Source organism: Bicyclus anynana, chromosome Z (assembly GCF_947172395.1).
Source record: "Bicyclus anynana chromosome Z, ilBicAnyn1.1, whole genome shotgun sequence".
NCBI classification, from domain to species: Eukaryota; Metazoa; Arthropoda; class Insecta; order Lepidoptera; family Nymphalidae; genus Bicyclus; species Bicyclus anynana.
In genome coordinates, this window is record NC_069110.1 from 15,493,314 (window position 1) to 15,513,361 (window position 20,048).

The 20,048-nt window shown below is 35.0% G+C and overlaps 1 protein-coding gene across 5 annotated transcripts in view; it reads left to right on the forward strand.

Annotated features, from left to right (window-relative positions):
- The first annotated feature begins 4,775 nt into the window (after positions 1 to 4,775).
- LOC112051807 (large proline-rich protein BAG6) overlaps positions 4,776 to 20,048 on the forward strand; it is a 47,316-nt gene continuing 32,043 nt past the window's right edge. For 3 of the 5 annotated variants that reach the window (XM_052890750.1, XM_052890753.1, XM_052890754.1), the window contains exons 1-10: positions 5,257 to 5,358; positions 8,477 to 8,594; positions 8,866 to 9,068; positions 9,173 to 9,319; positions 10,204 to 10,317; positions 15,212 to 15,255; positions 15,948 to 16,089; positions 17,766 to 17,942; positions 19,116 to 19,245; positions 19,803 to 19,955. In XM_052890750.1, coding sequence (XP_052746710.1) covers positions 5,272 to 5,358; positions 8,477 to 8,594; positions 8,866 to 9,068; positions 9,173 to 9,319; positions 10,204 to 10,317; positions 15,212 to 15,255; positions 15,948 to 16,089; positions 17,766 to 17,942; positions 19,116 to 19,245; positions 19,803 to 19,955 — 1,315 coding nt within the window. In that variant the 5' untranslated portion in view covers positions 5,257 to 5,271. Of the gene's footprint in view, positions 4,906 to 5,058; positions 5,180 to 5,256; positions 5,359 to 8,476; positions 8,595 to 8,865; positions 9,069 to 9,172; positions 9,320 to 10,203; positions 10,318 to 15,211; positions 15,256 to 15,947; positions 16,090 to 17,765; positions 17,943 to 19,115; positions 19,246 to 19,802; positions 19,956 to 20,048 lie in introns of those variants that run through there. The other 2 variants (XM_024090599.2, XM_052890751.1) reach the window with 2 other exon arrangements.

Below are 20,048 nucleotides of genomic sequence, written 5' to 3' on the forward strand. Positions count from 1 at the left end.
TTAATAGATACTATCTATGGACTCTATGGTCTATGAGCCAAACCAAAGAGTAAAATATCTGTCACCACAGGGCACAGACGACAAATGTCTGTGACCAAACCAAAGAGTATATCATTACTACATTTTGATAACCACAGCTATGGACTTGCCTGTCTAGAAGTTCCCTCTGATAAAGTACAAAAGCAACGATCTAACGCGTTTATAGGAACCGTTTCTATAAAAAGTATGTTTCATTGTTGTAATAGGTTCCGGCGTGTAAAGGGTTGATTAAAGTTGTTGATCGTTATGTATGCCAATCAAGTAGGGAACTTGATTGGCATACATAACGATCAACAACTTCTAATATATAAGATTAAGTTATATTTCATTTGTAAATATTTCTAGGCAAATCCTAAGTGAATTATATGAACTGTGTTATGAAATGAGTTTCATTGTATTTTTAATCTTAGATATAACAAAAATCTTACTCATACATTCTTTTGAAACGATAGGGATACCTACTCGTACTTATGAAAATATGATTTATCAAAGTGGGTACTTTTACTTTTTAACTCAGTGTTATCTGATGCACTCGAATGTAATCGAGAAATCGTAATTTACATGGCGGTTACCTTTACCTTACCATAGCTTACCTTTAATAATCTGCGTGGTACCTTGGAAACCACTGGGAGGATACAAGTAGTAGAATCTCAGTGTTTTATTTAAGTTTCCAGGCTTGTAAAACCCGCTACTGTTTCTGATGTTATCGCACATATTACAGACCGGGGTGAACAATGCAATAAAGTTGAGCTGCTCACACAGTATAAGGAGACGAACTTTAACTCGTTTAAAGTGACAATACCCACTAGTAAATTAGATTCCTTTTTGGATTCTAACTTCTGGCCATCAGGGTTTGTATATAGCCGGTACCGTGAACGTAAATTTCCCGTCGCCATTAATAAACTTACATAAATGGGTAGTGCAACTCTCGTGCAACTATACACACAATAACTTTATCTACGTTTAATTGCCTTTCTGTTAAGAGTTCTGCCGAACAAATAAGAAGTATGTACGAAAGTCTAGATATCTTGGCACTACAAGAGACGTGGCTTCTTCCGCACGACTTAGGCTCCGTGAACGAACTCAGTCAAGACTTTACTTGTTTCGCCAAGTCAGCGGTCGACACCTCAGCAGGAATACTAAAAGGGCGACCGTGCGGAGGTCTTGCACTGATGTGGTGTAAGTCATTATTTCCAAACGTGTCTATCATAAACTGAAGACAGATTAGCGGCCGTGCAAATTAATCTGGGCGGGCGCTATATTCTAGTGATGAGTGTTTATCTACCTTAAGATGATGGAAGCGAAGACTGTCTAACGGATTTTATAAGTACCTTGGGAAGTATCGAAGCCACAATCAGTGACAATGACGTCGAGGCGGTCTACGTACTGGGCAACTTCAACGCACATGCCGGGATCCGTTTCGGTAACAAGCTCTTTTCGTTTTGCAGAGACCACTTACTTGTGTGTGCGAATACAGAATTATTATAATACCAGGAGATGGTTGGACCACTGCCTCGTGACGGCAGCTGCTCAAACAACAGTAATCTCAGCGAGAGTGGACCTTGGAGTGTATTGGTCTGACCATTTTCTTCTAATAAAAATAAATTGTCAATTAAATATACTCCCTAGGAAAATAACCTAATGTCCGGTATCTAATGGGGTAAAAGAGACGCCCGTGAAATTAGTTTATATAATGTGAATTGTTGTGGTAAAAAGTCATATTACTAGAAAAATGTTGAATGTGCAAGTGGAAGGTCATAAGAGGAGAGGAAGGCCAAAGAAGAGATGGTTGGATTGTGTGAAAGAGGACATATGTGTAAGAGGAGTGGATGATGAGTTGACGAGTAATAGAAACGAATGGAAAAGATTGACATATTTTTCCGACCCCACTTAAGTGGGATAAGGGTAAGGAGATGATGAATGTGAATTGTTGTGGTAAATTATGTGATACCAATATCTCTAGACATTATTTTAAGTGTGAAGAATGCAATTTCGATAATTTTAAGATTTGTTATACACATCTGTATCTGTTAGACGAATACTACGATAACTTTGTAAAAGTCTTACAGGATTGTTCCAAAATGAGTCTTAATCACGATGTTCCGATAAGACATAAAAATTTTTTGGGGTGGAACCACCACGTACGTGAGAGCCACCAACATGCAAGATATTACTAAAAGTGTTGGCTATGGTATGGAAAACCGCAGTCTGGGGAAGTATATATCAATATGACAGAGAGTCGCAAAATTTTCAAGTCTAAATTAAAGTGGTGTCAGAATAATGAAAAACAAATTTTGATGGATATTTTGGCATCTCATCAAGCGGATAAAAATTTCGCAATTTTTTGGAAAACTACTAAACGTCTTAACTACAAAACTAAGTTACCCGTGAGTGTAGAGAACGTACACGATTCCCAGTCGATAGCGGATTTATTTTAAAACCATTTTAAAATAAAACCGTTACCTGTCCATGCAGATTGTGCTCGTAAAGACTGAAGTATTGTTAAAAATAATAAAACTGTTGATGGACATTTCTATCGATATACACGTAACCAAACGACGACGACAACGTCGACGACGTAACCAAAGTGGTTTTAAAAATGACAAGGGGCGAGTCCCCAGGTTTTGACGGCCTCAGCCTGGAGCACATCTAGTATGCTGGTGACCAAAATTTTAATGGCCTGGCGGAATTCTTTTCTCTTTGGTTAAACTCAGGGTATTTACCAAAAACCCCATGAAAACCGTGGTGGTCCCAAAAAACAATACCGGTGTCGGCCTCAAAAACTACAGTCCGATTTCATTAGGAACTTTTGTTGGAAAAATACTGCAGAGATTGATATATTCTGATGTAAATCAGAATATATCTATAAAGATTGATGATGCACAGTTTAGTTTTCGTCCTGGTCTTTCGACAGATTCTGCTATTTTTAGCCTCAAGTCAACGGTCATGTTTTTCATCAATCTATGCATGTTTTTTAGATCTTAGCCGAGCTTTTGACCTGGTTAACTATCAGTTACTATGGCAAAAACTTATTAGGTCCAACGTACCGAAAAAAACTGTAGATTTGTTGAGATACTGGCGCGAGAACCAAACAAATGTTGTGAAATGGGGCGACGCTACCTCTAATAATTTTAGATTAGAGTGTGACGTGCGTCAGGGTGGGCTGACATCTCCGGGCCTGTTTAGTCTATTTGTCAATGACCTAATTGAGGAACTCAGAAGTGCTAAAGTAGGCTGTCACATAGGCACAACATGTGTAAATAACTTAAGTTATGCTGATGATATGGTACTTCTGAGTCTCTCAATCAGGGGACTTAGACACTTGCTGAACATCTGTGAACAGTATGCGAGGGATCACAGTCTTAAGTATAATGTCAAGAAAACACAGATATTGGTATTTCGGGCAGGTAATGGTCCGTAAAATGTGCCTTCAGTGCTCCTAGATGGAACTCCTATAAAAAGGGTGAACAAATTCAGGTACTTAGGGCATATTTTAACTGAGGATTTGCGCGATAATGACGACATCGAGCATGAACGCAGGGCTTTGGCTGTTCGGTGTAACATGCTCGCTCGCCGGTTTGCAAGGTGCAGTCCCGAAGCGAAGTCCACACCAGTCAGCTTTGGGTTAAGGGCACGTAGCAGCATCAGAGTGCAGTATAATAACGCATACCGCATTCTGATGAGACTGCCTAAGTACTGTAGCGCATCGGGTAGCACAACACATCTAGTTGGAAAGTTCTCATCAATAAAAATTAATCAAGCCCAAACAAAAGGTAACTGCTGTAAATCGTTGACGAGTTCCATCGTCCGTGTCTCGGCTCCATCATCAGACCAACTCCAGACCTTCATAAAATTGTAGTGGTTTAAAATACCTTATGAAAACACTAACAAACGCGCTAGCCGTCTTTACGATTTTTGAAAGTTCTCCTCGATTTCTCCAGGATGCCATCATCAGATCCTAACATGAAAAAAATAGGAATCAAACCCTTTAAAACAAAAAAAGAATTTTCAAAATCGGTTGATAAATGACGGAATTATCGCTGGACTTAAAAAAAGTTTTTGGAAGTCGGTTAAAAACTAATGTTAAAATTTGTTAAATACTATACTACTACACTATTATAATAATTTAAGGTTCAGATAAATATTTAAAGAAAAAAAAAATAGTCCAGAAAATAGTCTTCTGTACGTGTAATTATTAACAATAAACAAAACGGCCGGCCTACTACTAGCCACGGCCGAAGCCTCCGACCAGCCAGACCTGGACCAATTAAGAAAATCTTAATCTGCCCAGCCGGGGATTGAACCCAGGACCTCCGATTTGTAAATCCACCGCGCATACCACTACGCCATGAGTCCCTCAGTTATTGAATTATAGGAATACATTTTCAAGCAATGGATTATCTAGATGGGTACAGTCAGTAAATAAACATGTTTAAGTAAACATAAGTACATCTAGAATGTAGGATATTGCTAGGCAACCGTTATATACCTATATGCTACGTACCATCAACCAGCTCCAGAAGCGATCAATAAAATCGCGCTTGCGTTGGAAATGAGTGTTGCCGAGTTTTAACCTTAGTAATAGTTAAAATTGTTGTTTGTATCTTAGTTCATAAAATAGCCTTTTAAAAAGAAATAATTGGTTTTAAAATTTTTTCCTCTCGTTTATAAATATTCCTTGAAAATATCTGCATGTAACTGCAAGGGGTTAATCGCCTATCAAAGTGTCTATTTTTCAAGTCACGCGGATTTGCTTGCAATGGATTAATTTTGAAATTAAAGTAGGGCAACACAATATTTTCTCTGGACATACAATTTTTTTTAGGTTAGTCGTCTGGAATCATTGGTTTATTGCGGACTGGCATGGTATGTTTACTTGATATAGTTAAATTTGCCATTTATTGTTAATTATTTCTAAATTTAATATAATATTCGAGTCGGTACGCGTTAAATATTCAAAATTATGTTTTATATGTGCAAAATTGGTGATACCTTACAATTACAATTTTCATTTTGCAGGTAAGCTTTGTCGCGCAGTTACACCTACTCGCCGAGGTTTCCATATTTTGTTTGCAAAATGATTGAGTTTAAGATAAAAACGTTAGATGGAAAGGATCATAACTTTTCCGTGGACGATGAGGTAAGTCATAAGTTAATACGCATTACGAAATATTACCTTTTGTATGTGTTTTATTGTAGTGATGTGATGTGACCAATATATAATCTGTGTACATGTACCATGAATGCGTATGCGGTTTTTATGCAAAACCTTTTCGAGTAGAATATGTCTCACTCCAGGAAAGGTTCCAACAGCAACAGGTTTGTATTTAGTACTTTAAGATTACTATAGCAGCCATCTTGGTATTATTTTCATCTCCAGCACAAATTCCAATTCATCTGTCAAAATATTCCTTTTTAAAATAGACATATACACTTTTGAAATGTTCATACATACATAATTTCTCCTCAATGCTGGTTTTGGTCTCAATTACTTTTATATGGTACTAGCTGAAGCTTGCGATATCCTGAAAAAACCTCAACCACAACATTATTTAACTTGGCTTGATGCAGTTTGATGATGCAGCAGGCAGTTCCAGTTTTGGAGTTCATACCACTGACCGCTTATAATAAAAGGGTGCACAATCATGTTGAAAATTTTACTTAAAACTAGCCAATTTTGCTTTGACAGTTTTAGAATTATTGGTAAAGAAAATTTAAATATAGTCAATATGCAATAAATTCAGAGCAAATTCAACCTCAAGCATTGAGTTTACGGTTGAATTTGCATTTGCGACTACATGAATTGAATGGTAAGAAGTTGTGTTTGGCACTCATTGAGTGGGGACGTTATTTGGTTGCTGATTGTGCATCTACTTTTTGATAGGAGATTGATGGTTCATGCCCATAAAAACACATACAAAACAACAATAATAGTCTGATAATACAAAATTTTCTAATTGTAGTTAAACTTTTTCATGTTTCTAATTCAATAATACAACAGACTAATACAAAAGTCCACTTCACATTTCCATCTTAAGTTCCCTCTTCTGACTAAAACTCAGTAACTTTAGCTGTGCGTTTATGTTGAGGCTTGAAAAACTTGTTGTTGAGTTGTCAAAACTTGTTTCCAAACTCAGGTGTTCTGTTTTACTATAACAGTGACTACTCTATGGGAACTAGCTAACAATGTGTGAGATATTTTGTGCATAGCATATTTGTAGATAATAAACATAGTAATAATTATCAGCAGCAGACTAATTAAAACCAAATTTGCTTTTCAATCAATATCATTATGTCATGAATATGCCTATTCAATGCTGAGCAAGTGAAGGTTTCTAAAATTGATTTAAACAAATAAACAAGGGATCATAAAAAGGATCCTGAGCATCACGAGCAATTCCAAATTGCTCTCTTCGAGATGTCAAAAATAATTTGCTGCTGTGCGCCAATAAAAAATTTTTCATCTTACTACAGCGAGGAAAATTTCAAGTTTAAGTAACCTTAATTTGGCAAAAGATACTTCACCCTTTGTAATGTAACTGTAGATGTAAAATTCATATGATATCCACTACACATGTTGTATGATTGTTAATTTATCACAAAAATTCAAAGAAGAATTATTATTCTATAATTAATTTTTTATCATTCCAATAATCTTCACAGAACAAATGGGATTGAGAAAAAAACCTTTCTTTTTGATTGGCCCTTGATAGGTAAAAATCATAGGTGACTATACAGCCAGTTAATTCTGTATTAACTTTTAAATTTAGAATACTTTAACATTTGAATACTTTGAAGACCAACCTCATTTCTAGACTTTAATTCTATAAAATTAAAATGTTAATTTTTCGCGACAAATATGATTTTTACGCCTGGCATGGCTAATTATTAGCATTTTTTCCGAGCAAGTGAGATAAAAACCAAACTATTTAAATAAACACTTTTAACATACAAATATAAAAGTCCTTTTTTCCAGCAGAATATATATTTAGTTTGGTCTTGTTACTTTTTAAAATAAATAAATATACTGTCAAAGCTTCTTATTTGTGGTATCCATATTAGATGCATCTTAGTATTACATGCAGGACTGACTGTGATGGACTTGCCAATGCACAACTTTAAGCAATGTGTTAAAAAACATTTGCTTAGTCAAGGTTACTACACTATTGATGAGTTCCTTAACGACAAAGGTGCATGGAGGCCATTGGATCAGCTTCCACCTTCACACAGGAAATAAAACTATAAGAAATTGTAATTTAATTGTTATCAAATGTAAATTGTAATACTGTATGACTTTTTCAAAAGAGCAACTGTTGAGTTTCTTGCCGGTATCTTCTCAGCAGAACCTGCCTTCCGAACCGGTGGTAGAATCTTTACAAATAGTCAACTGACGTGTCAAAAGTGCTTGTAAACTGAGCCTACTTGAAATAAATGAATTTTGAATTTTGAATTTTGAATTTTGATGTGCACAGATGACTGTCAAACATACTTTAAATTAAAAAGAGCTTGTTTTGAAAACAGTGTTCTGTTATCAGTCCTAATGTCATTATCAACTGTTGATAAAGTCTTACCACTCAGATTTTGCTTTTCTGATAGGTTGTGATCAACCATATTCAATAACAATTACTTCGCTATTTTGTCGCATATTTGTGGTGATGTGACAAAATAAGATACTCTTAATTTTCTGATGTTGCCACGCAAACAAGAAGCTTTTACTGAAAAATTCTTAGAAATTATAATCTTGAGAAATGCAACTGCGAATCTATAAGGCTCTGTTTATATTCTGTCTTAGCAATTCTGTCTCACTAAGACTTCTTGTGCTTAATGTAATAATTTGATTTTATCCTCCTGTAAACCCACGTCTTTGATTTAGTCAAACAAATTAAATTATCAAGGTAGCAGGTCTACCCAGGTGTAGTTAAAAATTTGTATGTATCGTAAAATAAGTATTCAAATAGAGTGTAATGAAATTTAAGTGCAGCAACCAGAGAGAGATACTCGTAGATTGTTAATCTTTTAATAAGGTACACTACCACATTATTTTCAAACCAAATTATTATATTCTGCTTTACTTTGAAATACATTATTTAGAATCCTAGATTGGTGCTACTAAACTTTATACATAAACAGAAAACAACTACATTATACATTACAGGCCAATTAGCTATAATGAGAGAAGATATTAAACCATAAACAAATAATACCACCTCAAAAATAATTTGTTAATTATAAAATGTCAAATTTAGTCTTAGCTGACAGTCTTTCTGAGATAGACTTAATATGAGTTATCATAACAAAATAAATCTGAAATTGTGTTGTTTAGTAATTAAGTATAAAATAGTGTAAAAACTTATTTAATAATAATATTGCTTACATAACAATGAGTTGTATTAGTGCATTGGTGAATTATACATGTTATTTTATTGTCTTTTAATAGATCACTGTGCACCAACTTAAACTAAAGGTGCTGGAACAAATGGGAGTCGAAATTGAACTCCAGCGTCTCATCTTTTGTGGAAGAGTGTTACAAGATGACAAACGATTAGCAGAATATGGTAGTAATATTTTAATTTAAGTAGTAATTTTGTTTATTTATGCAATTTTTTCTTATAACTGTTTCAAAACACAAATATTTACAAGAGCGAAATTGGATTTTTTCAAAATTCATCTACATGTTTCGATCCAATGGCGTTGCTTAATTTCTCAGTGACTGTTAAAAACGTTGGTGTAAAAAAGCATTTTATGATTAATAATTATTGGACTTGTAATAAGAATATGAAAAAAAAAAAATTACTGACCTAGTAACAAAGTAAGTTTACATTTTAGATGTGAATAAGAAGGTTGTCCACATGGTGCAAAAACCTCCACCCGGTTTGGAGAGTCAACAGTCCGGGTCGCGAGACAGAGAGCCTGAAAGGGACAACTTATTCCTGGGCCCCCAATTAGGACATAGTTCCTCCATTACTGCAGAGCCACTGATGATCACTGATTTCACCAATGCAACTAATCAGCAGATTCGAAGGCTTATGGTAAGTTTTCTCTATGATATTATGAAAATAGTCAGTTTTAATCTGTCAAAAAAGTTCATATACAATGTTTGTACATGATTTAATTTAATTTAAATGTTTCGTAGTCATTGGCCGCTAATGCTCAAGGGATTGAGATCGAGGAGCAGCCGGGGTCAAACCTCTCGCCATCAGCATCCCGTATGGAGTTCCTTAGCCGTCTCATCACAGAGATAAGAACGAACCTTGATGCATTAAGACGTAGCGAGAGCAATGTAAGATAATTTAGTATTAATTAATTCGGTCTTGGAACAACTGGGAAAATAAAAAAGAACTTGGTAAATTAGTCAAAGAAAAATGTATGTATTATAAATAAAAAGGTTAACTTTTAACAAACTTTCAACATATATAAATGCGAAAGTAAGTCTCTGTTAATACCTTTTAACGACTAAATGGCTGAACCGATCAAAATGAATATTGGTATAATGTAAATGGGACCTTGGAGCAAAACATAGGGTACTTTTTGTGACCCTATGTAAAATAAAAATAGATTGGAGTGAAATAGGGGTTGAAAGTTTGTATGGAAAGTCCTTCCTTTTTGAGAGTAACAGTTTTAAAAATTTGTTCATAAATCATAAAAAAATATGAATGTGATTCAAGAATTTTTAAAATTCAACCCCTAAAATGGGGTAAAATAGGGGTTGAAAGTTTACATTGATTTCCCCGCGGACGAAGTCGCTGGCGTCTGCTAGTATGTGAATATATCAGTAAAAGCACATTTATATTAGATTTTTTTTCGTTTTATTCTTTACAAGTTAGTCCTTGACTACAATCTTACAAGTAACAGTAGTTCAGTAAGTACAGTAAGTCATGATGCAATCTAAGAAGGAAGCGGGCTAACTTGTCAGGAGGAGGATGAAAATCCACACCCCTTTCGGTTTCTATACTGGAACGCTAAATTGCTTGGCGGTACCTGGACCAATTAAGAAAACCTCAATCGACCCAGCTGGGGATCGAACCCAGGTCCTCCGTTTTGTAAATCCACCTCGCATGCCACTGCGCCACGGAGGCCGTCAAATATATTTATATACTTAAATTTTTGTGTGTGGACTTGTGTATCGCATATTTTGATTACGTTTGTTATACATTGTGCCTATAGGAACCCCATATAATTACTACCGAGGATCCGCTGGCTGCAGAACGTGACCCACCATTTAGTTCCGTGCCCGTAGAGGTGATGTTTACTATGAACCAAGACCTTCTGCTATATCAGGTTATCACACATCACGGCTGTTTGGATAAGATTGGTTGATTGTTAGCACAATACAGTACTTTGCAACATAAAAGCGCGCATGAATTGTATATAGATCCTTTTGTACGCGCAGATGTCACTTGACTGACCTCTTTGACAATGATTCTGTTTGAATATTTTTGTCTATATATTTTTATTTGTTTATTATTCTACAAAATACATAAAGTCTAACCATAGTTTTACTGTGCAATGGTTACTATAATACTTAGAGTATATTATTATAATAGTCAAATAGTGTAAATCTAAAATTTCCACGACATTTAATAGAATAATGTTTTCCCAATTTAACCAAAAAATAGGATAAAAATCGACACGCAACAAGAAAACACAATAAAAAAAACATTTACCGATTTATTCTAAAGGCGTTTACACAAATGTAATATTTATTTTAAAACACAAAAAAATGGGTTAAGTTGCGTACGAACTAAAAATATATACTTAATTCTTGGGATGCACTGTTTACTAACAAACAAATTAAAAATGAGTTCATTTCACAACCAATAATAATTATAATTAACTTGTCCTTAAATTAATGGAAATAAATTTGATAAATAAACTTACAACAATTAATTAAGGTAATAGGTACATATTTAATAACATTTTATAAAAAAAAACAAAACACAATTACTAAAAAATAAGTTATAAAGTGACATGCATTTTCTATCTTCATTTCTAACTAGCGGACGCCCGCGACTACGTGGAATTTAGTTTTTCACAAATCCTGGAAAAATCCGGGAGAAAGATTTTTCCGGGATAAAAAGTAAACCAAAACCAAATTTCAGCTAATACGGTTCAGTAGTCGAGGCGTGAAAGAGTAACAAACATTCATATCATCAAAATCATCAGTTTACGCTAATCTCGGGAAACCATGGATATTTTCGGGATAAAAAGTAGCCTATGTGTTAATCCAGACTCAGATCAGCGTCAGCGAAATCGCTTTAGTAGTAGCGGCGTTAAAGAGTAACAAACATCCAAACATCCATACAAACTTTCGCGTTTATAATATTAGTAGGATTTGTTGGTAAACGAGAAATCGAGAATGGCTTATATTGATACTTATTAGTTTTTCTCAACTCAAGTACATTAATTGCGTCTATCGAGATACAAGGAAATCAGGGATACGAAATCAATACCCGTAACACCCACCACCTCCCACACACCCCTTCCATACTTCGCAGTTCGTCCGTGCTCGTTATTGATTTCCGTCCGGCGATGACGCACTTGCCTATCTAGGGCATCCAGTTTGAGCTTATTCCTGGCTTAGCATTTTTCAATAAATAATAAGCGATCGCTTTTCAATGTCGTGAAACTCCTGCCATACACGTCATTGTTTAATCATGGGGCTTGGAAAACTTTTCTATTGCCGTATAGCTTTAACTAAATTGAACTAAATTGGATGAAGCATGTTTTGAATATAATGAATTTTATGAAGCATTCGGGTAAATAAGATCCAATAACCAATTTATACATAAACAGCAAAAATTGTCGGGATGTTTGTAAAATAAATAAGATTATATAATGTGACATTTTTCATTATATGAAGTATAAATAAACGCACAAATAACAAAGATATTTGTAATTTTGTTTTCTCGCATCGACGTCATTTATTTGTGCCATTTAGTTTAAATATGACCCTTTAAATTCCTGTAGCTCAGATAGTAATAATCGCAGATAACCTGTTGCTTCTACAAAATTGCTTAAAAACCATACATTTCCTTAATTGTTATTCAATTTAAAAAACTGTCATCATCCCTATTTAACGGCTCATTATGAAGCCAGGGCGCCTTCCTCATAAGAGATACCCCTATAAAGCTTAAATCTATCAGCTGTTCGAATGCGGTTTAATGTCTTTAAGGGAATAATTTTTGACTTTTTAACGGTTACTATTACATGTTTTTACCGACGAATTATCTCTCTAGTCTCTACGCGGCATCAGCATAAAGAAACGGTTAATCGCTTGACGGCACATTAGCTGGTTGGGTACAACATAGAATTCTCAGTAATATACATATTTACTTTATTTGTAAAGCAAGGTAATTGTATTCCCAACAGAGAGGTCAGATTACTTTTATTAGCTTTGAAACAATCCCGTGCCTTTTGTTGCAAGTAATGTATGATTGCAACATGTGTTATTAACTTATTCTTGGTATTTGTAATAATATAATGTTACAAATAACCTACCTACCTACATCACGTAAAAATGATTTTGTAAATATTGTCAACCAATCTTTATCAAATAGATGTGAAGCATGGCTTTGAATTTTTCAGTAACCCAAGAATAAAGGACGATATTGGAATGCTACATTAACATTAGTGGTCAAAAACACATTTGGAAATCTTCAGTATTTATTTTTTCTCTTAGTTATACATATAAGAATATGAGCTAAATATTACGCAAGACTGTTGAAATACATTAATTACATTATTTGGTAATTATTATAGCAGTTTTGGAGAATTTCATGGTGGTTGGTTTTAGTTGTCAAGGTGTAAGTATAAACAAACACTCATTTCCATTTGTAAAGTCAGTTTTCGAGCTCATCCGTGGTTACCACTCAATATCAAATGGTCCATTGGCGCTTCTGCTTTTTGTAAAAGAAACTACTATAAAAAATAATGTTAAGTAGCATTATTGGTTTCGAGTCAAAATAAATTTAATTTTTATTTACTTTTCTTAACGGTACTCCGTAATACTAAATATCGATAACTTTATTCTTGACGGATCATCCATTAATTACTTTGTCTTTTAACCTCCTCACTGGCTGAACATTGTAATATGTCATGTTACAGTTATATATACATATTAACATCTATGACTTCATTGTACTGTTGCTCACATGTTCTGGATATGTTACAGTTATATAATATCTGTTATATATGTAATTTAAACTCTTAACAGCTGTAAATATATAAAATTTAGACATCCATATTCATAAGTAATCATATTTACGAGTAGGTACATATATTGTGTGTGAATGTCATGTATGTTTTATGTAAAATAACATGTAACAAATTACACAGCAGTAAACCTTATTTTATATTATATAATTTTAATCATTAATTAACAACAATATTTGACAAAGTTGTCAATAAAGTAAAATAATATATTTTATTTATTGACATTTAACAAATAATATAATTCATGGATGAAACGTAAATATTATGTGTCTTTACACTGCAATTAAATATTATGTACATAGTGAAGAATATCTTCAGATTAAAATGTGCTTTATTATTATCTGCCTATTTGAATGACCCTGTATAGGGTCATGCCTACATTCTTATAGAAGGTATATGGAGCTTCGACCCACCACGCTGCTTTAATGCGGGTTGGCGGGCGTATGGTAATAATATTAAATTCATTAACGACCACTATAAGATTTTGTACCGTTTTAATATGCTCTCGGAAACAAGGGGGTGTAACGTCACCAACTACCACACTCTGAACACTGTAAGAAAAACTCAGTATCTCATATAGTCCAACCCAGGATTAGAACCCAGGACCTCGTGATCTGAAACCACTTAGGCGACTGATCCAATGAGGCAGTTAATAGAATGTGCTTATGATAACAATATTTCAGATATTCAAAATGTACGAGTAGTATCTTTATCATTAGCAGTGTAGAGTCATAGATTTCCAAGTAATACAATTTATTATAGTAGGGGAGCCCGGGATGCTAAATTTGCAGTTACTTTAGCGTCATCGGAATCGATTAGATTTGGAAGATTAGATGATAGAAAGAATAAATGGTTATATGTATACTTTTGTCGCTTTCCGCGGTGGGAAAAAAATCTACAGACTTTAAAGACAATTTATATTACTTTGGTTTACTGAAATCATCAGAAAACATGCGTTTATTTAGGAGATTATTTCATTTAAAATAAGTAAAAAAATAACGCTCCTAGTTCGATAACAGAAATTACGTAACTTTAGAACCCTCCCATTCCTTTACGTTACGCTCAAATTGTCAGATTTTCGAAATGCACGCCTTTTAGCTATCAATTCACCTACCTTATCTTAATCTGATGATTGATTGACTGATTGAGTATTTCTGAAGTTAGTTTTTTTTTTTTTGGTTAAACGTACCCACCAATATTAAGGGCTCATACTTGGTGGAGGTACTCAACAACGTGCAAGGTATAGTCCCTTATGTTTATCTGCCGCTCTCGAGTAACTGCAAAAATCCCCTCTTCGGCTCCCCTACTATTATATCAGAGTATGTTCATGTAATTTTCGATTTGCATCAGGAATGTGTAATCAGCACTGAAATCCAGCTGGCCTATTCACTATTTTGGTCTTTATTGACAACCTTTTAAAAAAACAACAAATCTATTCAGAAATGTCATCTACCTATTGAATGCTATCCACCAGTACGTAACAGATGAGTTACATAGAATCTCAGTTTCGTATATATCAATTAGCATACGTCAAAAATAGTGAATTAGTTTGCTGGTCTATTTTGCAAATAATAATTACTATGAAGTTGAGAGTTGAGACACTTATTATTTAATAAGCCACTTTTTCTATGGCTATTAGTCATTCAAAGTTCCAATTGTGATTTTTACTTATTGATTCTTTTTGGACATGCTATATCATATTCAATATACATAGCATTAAATTAATATTTTCCTGATAAATTATATAATATCCTATATGAGATATTAACTGATTCGTTATCAATATCCAAAATTAATTATAGATACAAATTTGCAATAATTATTTTGTGTCTCAATAGCTGAACCCTTCTCGAGATACACATTCTGTAGATAGATAAATAGATTCATTTAAATAAATTAGATTCATTAAATGTGTATTTAATTACTTTTCCATAAATAATGGTAATTGTGTAATTTGCAGGTTGATCATGGTGTTGGAGCTACGCGGGTAGGCAGGGGACGCAGGTATGACTAAACCTTTATTTAATACAGCGTAAGCGTTTTATGCCGTGCTAGCCCAGTGGATATGACCTCTGCCTTCGATTTCAGAGAGTGTGGGCTCGGACCCGGTCCGGGGCATGCATCTCCAATTTTTCAGTTGTGTGCATTTTAAGAAATTAAATACCACGTGTCTCAAACGGTGAAGGAAAAACATCATGAGGAAACGTGTGAAGTCTGTCATTACGCATTATTAAACTATTGGCCTAACATCTCTCATTCTGAGAGGAGACTCGAGCTCAGCAGTGAGCCGAATATGAGTTGATAATGAAGCGTTTTATAACTAACTGACGTTCGCTAGTTGTAAATACGAGTATCTTTTGATCTCCAGTTCTAGGTGATGAAAGATTGCATTGTCCAGGACAAAATCTTGGACAAGCCAATATTTTGATATTAATATTTACAATATACATATAGATTTTTGTATTCTACAATATTGATAATAAATACAATTAGCGAAAAACTTATAGAAAATGAGATATTTACAAAAAAACACTTTGACCTTGAAATGTAATAGTTGCGTACACCCTACCATATGTAGGTTTTGAGACCACTTTTAGGGTGTCTATATACAAGTATTTACAGACTTACAGCTGGGTATCTCGAATTCCTAGATTCTTACGTAGTTTAAGCTTAAATGGACTTGACTAATGTCTTAGGATTCGCGCGATGCGGGGCATTACTCATACACAGCCAGATGACTTCGCCATGCTCGTGGAAGAGCTGCACGAGCTGGAGAGCGCGTTTGCGTCCTTCAGGGAGATTTACATTAACACACTGTACCAGGCGAGCGACTCTGAGGTAATTATCCATTTTTAACACGCTCTTATTAGCTTCACTTGTAACTAACTGTGTATGTAAGAAAATCTTGATATCTTAATTTGACCCACTATTCTTCGATCGGGATGAAATTTTGCACACGCTCCGAGTTCTCGGTGATGACTCGGTGTGAAACTAGTCGGGCATACTCCGACGTTGTGTCACCTGAGTTTTAGCCGTGTTTCATAATCAATTAATAATGAGGATCATGACTAAGTTGATTTTTATGATACATTCGGGTAAATAAGGTCAATGTTAACTAATTGATACATAAAAAGCAAAGATTTACTGGATATTTGCAAAATACATAACATTATAAAATTTCGAAATCTATTAAATATCTTTTACCGTAATTAGATGAAAATTCATACAGTTTTAGCTTCCTTAAATTAAATGTGACATTTTGCAATTTAAGAACTATAAGCATAAACGCACAAATAACAAAGATACTAGTAATTTTGTTTGTATGCCCATACAAATCTAACGATCATTTTGGACCTGCGACGTCATTAAATCGTACCATTTTGTATGGGGTGTTTTTCAGGCGGCACCGCAAATATGACGCGTAGCTGTAGCTCCGAAAGTAATGATCGCAGATACCCTGTTACTTTTACAATACACTCTTAATTTATACATGTCGTATAAAAAGTAGAGTTCATTGATAAAAATGTGGTCAGAACCGCTGACCTAATCTTGGCCATCGGCTCTGTCGTTTACGGTACGCTATACATAACCTCACTGATCGCCTACACAATAGACTATTAACTTTACTATTTACCCTGGTATTTGTGGCAGAGGAAACTCATCGAGCAAGTCCCAGGACTTGTGACAAGGGTGTGGTTTAAAGACGTCTTTTAAAATGCATAAACACTCACCATCCCTGCCCGACACGTTCTCCATGCCCACAGTAAACAATTCAAGCTCAATAATTATTACATTACGAAACATTATCGAACAAAATCACTAATGCGACAAGCAGCATGACGCTTTCAAGCTGCTCAAACAAAGAATTGAACCAAGTTATAACCTAAGTCACCAATCACTTTCTTTTTCTTAATAACACTATTTCACCATACTTAACAAATGGAAGACGACTATTGCATCTAAAAAACGCGATTAGAACTGAACTGCTAAACCAGCAGACTATAGTGGAGGCAGGCTGCCCCACTCTGTATCCAGTATACAGGTACCGCGCCATTTGGGACGCAATGCTATTGGATGAAAGTCACATGATCGTTTCCTATTGGTCCAACGCCGAAACGTCCGTTATGGTGGTAACGCTTTACAATCTTAATTACTTACAGAGTAAATAATCAAAACCTAATTACATGAACTTGATTCTAAATTTATTAAATTAATTAACGTAGATTTTGCTGACCGTTACGACAGCAAAATCTCAACATAGAACGAGTCTCTTTTCTACTGCTGTCACCTGTAATCATTACTTGAGAGACTAATTATTAATTAAATCAAAACATAACACTATTTTGATTGCAAAATCATTAGATTACTAGATAATAAGTCAAATCGCAATAACTAAAGAGTAATGATAATTATTAGGTTTGAGGTTATAGATTTTTCAGTGAGCCAAGGCCTCCACGGCGACATATACAATTAAAAAAAACAGTCATCATCCCTATCGCCTTTGTGTTACGCAGGTGACTCTCACCGAACAGACGTTGCAACGCAGGCAGACGACCGCGGACCTATGCTCTGAACTGTACCACTCGTTCGCGCACGCCTACCACACCATCAGCGATATCGGCATTTTGATGTCGCACTCCAACTCGCGGCTCACTTCGGAGGCTTTGATGCGTCATCCGTTGCCAGTACATGTAAGTTATTGTAACAAAATAATAGGCTACTTGACACTTTTTTTTTTAATGGGCTTAAATTGAGAACTAGATTGAAAAGAAATATCATATTTTTCATTACGTGATTACATGATTTTAATTTTCAAATATTTATTTGACAATACGAGCCAAAACGCTGTCGACAATGTTAACTAATCCTTCACCAAACGGAGCGATTGACAAAAATATTAGTTAATAGATAGTTTGACGTTTAGTACGCAAGTAAAATTGTGATGTCACAGAATGGACGTCAGCGTTTTTGACCTTGAAAAATACATGATTTTTAAATTAAGTTTTATAAGAAGTCCTTAACTTTTGTTAATTAATATCGATATATTTCGTGTTTTATTCCATGTTTATTTAATTAATATTAAATATACGATTTAACTACCCTATTGAACGAGCCTAATAAATAGTATCATCTAATAAAATGGACCTTCCCATACGAAATAACCAAATATTGTATAAATATTTAGCTTACTCTCCTTTTTATAATTCACTAGCAGACGCCGCGTGGATTCACCCGCGTGGTTGTCGTTTCCGTATGAATACGGGGATAGCACTCGGGGATAGTGTAGATTCCCAATAGTGAAATAATTTTTTAAATCGGTTCAGTAGATTTAGATACACAATGTTTAAATTGAGTGTGTAAAGTCAAACATATATATAGTGAACTGCAGATCACTTGAAAGAATAGAGATTGACAGATAATATGATACTTAAATGTACACAGAGTGACAATATACACAGACACTAGACACCTTATCACAGGTTACCACTGTAACATAGAAGCATCGATCTCCTATTAAAAAGTGGATGCACAATCAGCGACCAAAAAACGTCCCCACTCAGTGAGTGCCAAACACAACATCTTGGCACTCAATTCAAGTAGCCGCATTTGCAAATTCAACCTTAAACTCAATCCTTAAGGTTTAATTTGCTCTGAATTTTGTTGAATATTGGAAATATTTAAAGACTTTTAGGTTTAATTTTCTTTACCAATAATTCTAAAACTGTCAAAGTAAAATTGGCCAGTTTTTAAGTGAAATTTTCATGATTGTGCGTCATTTTGTCATAAGAGGTCAATGCATAGACGTGTGTTTTTGTTATATTCCAACAGTACTTTTCATTAAAATCGGTATATTTCGTATACAGGCTCACATTAACGTCGTCCAAGCAACACCGATACGTCGCCCGGCCCAAAACAGCGCTCAATCAGGTGCAAGCACGAGCCAATCCTCAGCCAGAGCCGGCCGACAGGCACCTACCAGCGCCGAACTTGCTGGTAGGCCTCAACCGACTGTCACTTCTGATCCCGTAACTTACCAAGTTGCAGTCGAAACCGCAGTCAACATTGACAACGTCTTCATGAACGGTACTAGTCAGGGTGACCAAACTCTGAACCAATCCAACCAAGGTCGTCAACAGCACAACGATGCCGCGCAGCTGAGTCAGGATGATCGCAGGCATCTTTGAGTGGTCGTGTAACATACATGCAACTTTCTTTTAGTTATCTTTCTCACCTATTACCTGCCCAAGGTATCGTAAGTCTCCACATACACGCAGGTGTTTAAAGCATATGAGACGCTATAAAAACAATCAATAACCTATCTACATCTTTTTTCTTCTAACATCATTGTTGCTAACACAACTCATTGACCCTGAAAATTACATAGCGACACGACCACGCTCAAGATTGTCAAACCTCTCCCAGAACATGATCAATTTTCAAATTAATTCTATTTTAAAATTTTCTCGCATATTCATTTCGCAGACAGTTGTTTAATATATTTGTCTAGCTGTAACATAACGTTTTATTGTGCTCTTTTTTTTTCTTTGTAGAATATGAGAATCTATTAAGAGAATTCGGTGTGAATACCAGCGGCGGTGTGGAGGTCGTTATGAGTATGGAGGAAATTCCCCATTTGGCTGGAGCTGCGGCCAACAACAACTCTGGACAAACACCTGGCTCTCCTTTCCTGTCCGAAGACGGAGGTAATCAACCTCGTTTTTTAGGCTCGCAAAGTTAGTAGTATTCATTCAATTTTTTGGGAATCTTATGGCCGGAAAAAAATCATAGTCATCAAT